Genomic DNA, 8241 nt, shown 5'->3' with positions numbered 1-8241 from the left:
TCCACACTAAAGAAAGTTTTTCCATTTCTACAGTTATCTGTGACCTTTTCACAACAAGAATTTTCACTCCTTTCACCTCTTTATTTTTCAATATGGATCATATGGTAGATTTCACCATTCCATATTGAGTGGCCAGGTCCGACACACATGTTCCACTTTCCCACATTGCAATGAGTTTTTTTTTTCACTATAATTGTCGCTCTCACTGCCTTCATTTTAGGCTTGTTTGGTTTGTTTGGGGCCATGATTGCTTATTTTCAATGAAAATATTTAAAAACCACCACAGAATAACAATGAAATACCAAAAAGTTTTATGGAGCTTGTATGAACGTTGCTTAACCCTTAAACTGTCCAAATGTAGATCTATGTTTTTTCAACATTTGAAAGTATGTAAAAAAAGTAGATCTTTTTTTTTTTTTACATTTGAAAATGTGTAAAAAACTTCGATCTACTTTTTTTTTGTTATATTTGAAAATATGTAAAAAAAATACGTAGATCTACTTTTGGTGCACTGCGCACGTGAACGTAGATCTGCTTGGACAGTTTAAGGGTTAACGAACGAAAGCTGACGAAAGACTGAGCTTGTGATGCTCTGTTTTGTTGGACTTCATCCAGATGGACCGATTTGTTTATGTCAAATATCAAGGCAGTGTCTGAATACTGAGTAAAATTTTTCTGAAAAAAGTTGGGTGAATATTGAGTTGTACGAATATAAGGACATATAAATATTGAGGTTCTGCTGTACTGTATTAGAGACATTTACATATGAAATTGTAGGCAAAATTTTTAAACAAAAGTGCAGCAGTGAATAACAGTCTTAACCCTTTCAGGGTCCAAGGCCCAAATCTGGAGTCACGCACCAGTGTCCAAGAATTTAAAAAAAAAAAATTTGTTATTTTTTCTTATGAAATCGTAGAGAATCTTTTTGTGAAGGTAATAAAACAAAAAGTACGAAATTTGGTGGAAAATTGACGAAATTATGCTCTCGCGAATTTTGATGTGTCAGCAATATTTACGAATCGGCGATTTTGCCGACTTTGACTCCCATTTTAGGCCAATTACATTATTCCAATCAACCAAATTCTTAGCTATTTCACTAGTATTACTTTTATTCTATCGATTGAGCACAAGAAATCGCCAAGTCAACTGTTTCAACTACAAAATAAAGTGATCAGAAATTGTTAATTTGGCCAATTTAACACAAAGTTCAAAATATTCCAATTTCAAAATAGGGTCCAGAATGAACAATGTAGGCATTCCTGGCACTAAACTAACATTTCCTCTGTTCATTAGTTATGTTTTGAGGCTTTACAAATAAATTCCATTTTGATTTTTTATTCACATAATGAATTTTTATTCACACCAAAAAATAGAAGATTTACTGTTATGCAATACTGTAATAATTGTATAAATATCATCACCATATTTGTGAATGTATATTAGACCCACCAGCTGACGTGTATTAGACGTGTGAGGTCGTTTGTTTACTCTTGAATATCGGCAAAAATTTAACATTTCCGCTACTTTGAGCTCAGTTTCAAGCCATTTCCAGTGCTAAAACCAATCAAAATCATCTCTATTTCTGTAATATGTCTTCCATTCTATCAAATGAGACCAAGAAATCGCAAATACAGCTATAAAAAACATACGAAAAAACACTGCAAAGTTGCTATTTTAATCGAAAAATCATGATTTCATTTTTTTTCTCTCATTATACACAGTGTGCTGCAGGATCTGTTTTATGTGGTGCACACATACCACATAGATGTATTCTCTCATATCTAGGCCCAAATGTACCACTCACAGTTTATCAGAGTGAGCTGAGCTCATGGCGTAGATCTACGGTTTGGACCCTGAACGTAAAGCCGTAGATCTACGGGACGGACCCTGAAAGGGTTAAACCACTTAATTTGTATGATTTTATTTATATATTGTAAATCCTGAAATCATAGGGATACATACGCAGTCCTAGGAGACTGAGGATATATCAATCACCCTATGAATTTATTTTTAATTTATTTATTTAGAAATTTTAGCATACAAACAGAGGTACAAAAAATACAGGTAAGAGCAGCATGCCAAAGCCACTTATATGCATAGCATTACGGGCTGGCTTAAAATTAGATTAACTAAGCAATGATGAAATCAGTGATAAGACATTATTGTAAACAGATAACTATAAAATACAAATGAGTATTACAAAGACAGGTCATAGAACATTTCATAAGTAGTAGTTTCCTTAGTACTTTGACAATATTTATAATTACAGTTTTGGGACACAAGGAATCCACAGCCGATAATGACTATCAACTTACCAGAGAGGTGTTACTGTGCTGATGTAGAGTACCCCATGGCAGTTGTTGGCACTGCTAATCGTCACCTGATTGTATATCAACTTGAAGGTCAGCCACAAGAATTCAAACAGATTGAATCACCACTCAAGTATCAGGTATATATCTTTGCAACTGTGTTTCACCTACTTTTATGCTTTTTGAAATTATTTTTTTTTTACATTTTTTTAACACACCAATCATCTACTAAGGTAGGGTGACCCAAAAAAGAAGAAACACTTTCACCACCAGTTTCTCCATCACTGTCTTGTCACAGGTGTGCCAATGTTACAGCTTAGATGCCCCTCCAAATTGCAGTATTCCCATACTTCTTGCAGAGTGCAGGCACTGTACTTCCCACCTCCAGGAATCAAGATTGGCTAACTGGTTTTCCCTGAATCTCTTCATAAATGTTACCTTCCTCACACTCCAACAGCCTGTCAAGTCATAAAAATAACTTGCCTCCGCTCACTCCTATCTAACACAGTCACACACACCTGCTGCATATCCAAACCCCTTCCGTACAGTACCTCCTGTACCCCCTCCTTCCAACCTTTCCAAGGATGACTTCTACCCTACCTTCCCTCCACTATTGATATAATTATATACTTTCCAAGTCATCCTATTTTGCGCCTTCTTCTCTGAATATCCAAGCCACCTCAGTAAACATTTCTCATCCCTCTGGATGATACCTTTAGTAACCCTGTACTTCCTTTTAATCTGCAAGCTACAAATTCAATGCATGATATTCACATCACACATTGTCTTCAGGCATAACATCTCAACTGCCTCCAGCCTCCTCCTCGCTTCGACATTTGAAACCCATGCTTCACACCCACATAAGAGTATTGGCATCACTATACTCTAATACATTTCCTGTTTTGCCTCCATGAATAATGTTTTTTGTTTCCACAGATGCTTCAGTGCACCACCCACCTTTTTTTTTTCATTGTCAATTCTATGATTCATCTCATTTTTACATTCTGTATATTTTTTTTTTTTTTGGTCACCCTGCCTTGGTGCAACACAATTTTTTTAACAGTTTACCTGATGGTTATAAAAACATTTTTTTCAGTAACTTCAAAAGCATTGTAAAAAACATCTAAACTTGATGCATTCGGCACTAATTTTGGCTAGCGTAATTTCAAATTTCCAGGGCCGCCACACCAACCTGCTGGTACTGTTTGGTGGTGCTACTTGCTGCATAAGTTATTCCAGCTTCTTTTTCTCCATTTATTGTTATAACCTGCTTGATTTAAGCCCTAGCCATGGTTCCAATGAATAAAAGAATTGCTTCTCGTGTAAAGCACCTACACAGTACATTGTCCATTAAAGATAAGGTGGCTTTGAAGCCACTGTCTGTTGCCATGAGCTCAGTTTCATGATGCAGGGGAATATGCTTTATTATTATGCTAATATCAATACTACGGCTTATTTGCCTATCACAATTGATTTAATATGACATAATAAACAATATAAATAAAATAAAAACATGTTAAATACTCCAGAATAAATAATATTTGGCATAATACTGTGCAATTCTACATAGGTATGAAGGGGATATGGGATACAAGTACCATTCTCCTATCTCTGTCATGGGGGCTTATATTAGAGAAAACGGAGTACATAGCACAGGGCTAACTGTGACATACACTCGTACTGCACCATAAAGCTGAAACAAAAAAGCTATTTTCTCTATGTTGATTATCACATACAGCAGCATATGTGTAGAGAACCCAGGATAATCCAAAAAAGTTAGATGAAGTGGCTTATTTCTAGTACCTAGCTTGGGCTAGTAATGTATGATTTTTGTAAGCACAGTGGACCCCCGCTTTACGATCAGCTCCCAATGCGACCAATTATGTAAGTGTATTTATATAAATGCGTTTGTACGTGTATGTTTGGGGGTCTGAAATGGACTAATCTAATTCACAATATTCCTTATGGGAACAAATTCGTTCAGTAATGGCACCTGAACATACTTCTGGAATGAAATAATATCGTAAACCGGGGGTCCACTGTATTTGATTCCCAGCCAGGGTAGAAACATTGGGTGTGTTTCTTTACACCTGTTGTCTATGTTCACCCATCAGCAAATGGGTACCTGGGTGTTAGTGAACTGGTGTGGGTCTTATCCTGGGACACTGACCTAATTTGCCTGGAATGCTTAGCATAATAAGGGGCTTTCTAATATAGTAGTATGTCACTGATGTCAGCTAGGCCTGTATACCATGTACATGTACTTGTAATAAATAAAGATATTATTATTATTATTATTATTATTATTATTATTATTATTTTCTCTTAGTTGTTTGTTGGGCTATCTTATGTAAACTTGGGCAATGTATGATGGAAAGCTGCTTCTTAATGTACACCAAAAATGAAAGAAATCAGACCATAAATAACGGACTTCACTTCTCAGACATTAGCGGCCCCATAGTGGTATATTTTCCTATGGTTTTTATGGTTATATTCTTGTTTTTTTGGTCTCATTTGATAGAATGGAAGATATATTACAGAAATAGATATGATTTTGATTGGTTTCAGAAGGAAAAGCACCTTGAAATTGAGCTCAAAATAGCGAAAATGTTCCATTCTTTAGCGATGTTCGAGAGTAAACAAATGTCACTGTCTAATACGTGTGCGCCTGCCAGTCCAAATTCCAAAACATTATTTATACAATTATTACAATAATGCGGTAGTCTGCGTAACAGTAAATCTTCTATTTTTTGTGTGGATAAAAATTCCAAATGGTAAGCAAGAGTAATATAAGAGGGGCCTGGAGCCATGACTAATGAACAGAGAAAATATTATTTTAGTGCCAAGAATGTCTGCATTGTTTATTCTGGATCCTATTTTGAAATTGGCCAAATTGCCAATTTCTGACCACTTTATTGGGTAGTTGAAATTGGTGAATGGGCGGTTTCTTGTACTCAGTCGACAGATTAGAAGAAAATAAGTAAGTTTATTCAGGTATATACAAATACAGGTACATAGATTATCAAACATAGCAGTGTACAGTATGTATAGAGAACCTAGGATAACCCAAAAATGTCAGACAAAGCGGCTTATTTCCAGTACCTGGCTTGGGCTTGCCATATATGATTTTTGGTAAATAATTTTTTTTCTCGGTTGTTTGTTGGACTATCTTGTTGAAACTTGGGCGATGTATGATGGAAAAATGCTTCTTAACGTACACCAAAAATGAAAAGAAAACAGACAATAAATAATGTAGTTCACTTCTCAGCCATTAGCTGCATCTTTGTGTATATTTTCATATGGTTTTTATGGTTGTATTTTCATTTTTTGGACTCATTTGATAGAATGGAAGATATATTACAGAAATAGACATGATTTTGATTGCTTTCATGGTGAAAAGTACCTTGAAATTGAGCTCAAAGTAGCGGGAATGTTTGATTTTTGCCGATGCTCAATGAACTTTGTGTAAGTCAAGTTGGTTAATTTTATTAAGTGTATTCTAACCAACCTAACCATTCTGTAATCCGGCAAACTCAGTAAACCGGCGCACTACAGGTCCCAATGATGTCGGATTTGTGATGGTGGACCTGTACTTCATATGATGATCATAAACATTTACCATATTAGTTGTTTTTTAAACTGGTAGCTTACTCATCTGCTACCTCCCTATTGTAATCCAAATCACATATTATAATATAAATCACCTTATTAATGTAGAGAAAATATTCATGCTTAATTGCCACATACAACTTGTATTACATGCTATTATCCTTATCTAAATACCAAGTATTATTGTATTAAATAGTTTTTAAGTATTAGATTTAATCTGCTCATATTGCTTTGCATAACAAGGAAAAAGCATATGAGAGGTACTGTATATAAAATTTGTACATAGGCAATCTGTAATATCCATATATGTTTGAAGGAAATAAAGATTATTATTATTGTTATTAACCCTGTGACTGTCGCAAGCCCCTTTCTGAAACTGTCATTTTATGTCGCAAAAGTTTTGGTAAAAAAAATTATTTTTTCTTATGAAATGATAGAGAATCTTGTCCCGATAATAATGACACCAAAAGTACGAAATTTGGTCAAAAACTAAGGGAATTACGCTCCCGTGAAGTTGGCAGTCTCTGCGACATATACGCATCAGCAATTTCGCCGACTTTGAGCCCTGTTTTTGGCCAATTCCGTTGTTCCAGTTGACCAAACTCATAGCTATTTCTTTAGAACTCCATTTTTTCTATCTGTTGAGTACAAGAAACCACCCATTTACCGATTTGAACTACCCAATAAAGTGGTCAGAAATTGGCAATTTGGCCAATTTCACGCAAGTTGAAAAAGATGCCCATTTCAAAATAGGGTCCAGAATAAACAATGTAGACATTCTTTGCACTAAAATAACATATCCTCTGTTCATTAGTCATGTCTCTAGGCCCCTCTTATATTACTATTGCTTTCTCTTTTTATTTTTTATTCATACAAAAAATACTGTTATGCAGACTACTGCATTATTGTAAAAATGGTGTAAATAATATCAGTGCACTAGTGAAAGAATATTAGACTCCCCAGTTGACGTGTATTGGACGTGTGGTGTGATTTGTTTACCCCTGAACATTGGTAAAAATCGAGCATTTCTGCTACTTTGAGCTCAATTTCAAGGTCACGTTCATTGTGAAAGTAATGAAAATCATCTCTATTTCTGTAATATGTTTTCCATTTCATCACGTGAGACCATGAAAATGAGAATACAACGATAAACACTATACGAAAATACACCTCAAAGTTGGCGTTTTAATCCAAAAATACGGTCAGTTTTTTTTTTTTTTTCTCATTATGCACTGCATGCTGGAGGATTTTTTTTATGTGGTGCACACTGACCATACAGACCCCTTCTTTCACATGTGGGCCTACCAGCTTTCTCCTGCTTGATTTGAAGCTGCTAGAATTTACGTGTTTAAATACGTCAGAAACAGTGGCACGTAAGACGTATTTATACGACGTAAACAGTCAAAGGGTTAATATGATTATTATTTTAGTATTATGTAGCATGTAAAATTACGTGCATATTCTTTTCTTTCAACACACCGGCCATATCCCACCGAGGCAGGGTGGCCCAAAAGGAAAAACGAAAGTTTCTCCTTTTACATTTAGTAATATATACAGGAGAAGGGGTTACTAGCCCCTTGCTCCCGGCATTTTAGTCGCCTCTTACGACATGCTTGGCTTACGGAGGAAGAATTCTGTTCCACTTCCCTATGGAGATAAGAGGAAATAAACAAGAACAAGAACTAGAAAGAAAATAGAAGAAAACCCAGAGGTGTATGTAAGTATATATATGCTTGTACATGTATGTGTAGTGTGACCTAAGTGTAAGTAGAAGTAGCAAAATGTACCTGAAATCTTGCATGTTTATGAGACAGAAAAAAGGACACCAACAATCCTATCATCATGTAAAACAATTACAGGCTTCAGTTTTACACTCACTTGGCAGGATGGTAGTACCTCCCTGGGTGGTTGCTGTCTACCAACCTACATCATTTGCTCTGTAGTTGTGTACTTTTTTATAATTGTTGTACTGTTTATATAGAACATACATGTACAGTGGAACCTCTACTTGCGAGTTTAATCCGTTCCATGACCTTGCTCGCAACTGGATTTGCTCGTTTGCAGAATCAGTTTTCCTCATTTAAATTAATTGAAATGCGATTAATCCGTTCCAGTGGAATTCTGTACTTCAATAATTTCACTAATATCAACTCTATGGCTTATTTATCTATCTCACTTCATCTAATATGACATAATAAACAATATAAATAACATAGAAACCTGATATATACTCTAAAATGAATAAAATATGTCATTCATGTAGTGGTATGGGCGGTGTCAATGGTGGACGGGAGTTTGTCTGGACACCGGGCAAAATTCTTCA

General features: G+C 35.4%; 1 protein-coding gene across 1 annotated transcript in view; it reads left to right on the top strand.

Moving 5' to 3' along the window:
- Nucleotides 1-2242: 2242 nt before the first annotated feature.
- Nucleotides 2243-8241, top strand: part of Rae1 (ribonucleic acid export 1) — a 54281-nt gene continuing 48282 nt past the window's right edge. The window contains exon 1 of the mRNA XM_053775815.2: nucleotides 2243-2449. Within this exon, the coding sequence (XP_053631790.1) occupies nucleotides 2300-2449 (150 nt within the window). The 5' untranslated portion in view covers nucleotides 2243-2299. The remainder of the gene's footprint in view (nucleotides 2450-8241) is intronic.

Source organism: Cherax quadricarinatus, chromosome 6, assembly GCF_038502225.1.
Source record: "Cherax quadricarinatus isolate ZL_2023a chromosome 6, ASM3850222v1, whole genome shotgun sequence".
In the NCBI taxonomy this organism is placed as follows: Eukaryota; Metazoa; Arthropoda; class Malacostraca; order Decapoda; family Parastacidae; genus Cherax; species Cherax quadricarinatus.
This window is presented reverse-complemented; position numbering and strand designations above follow the sequence as displayed.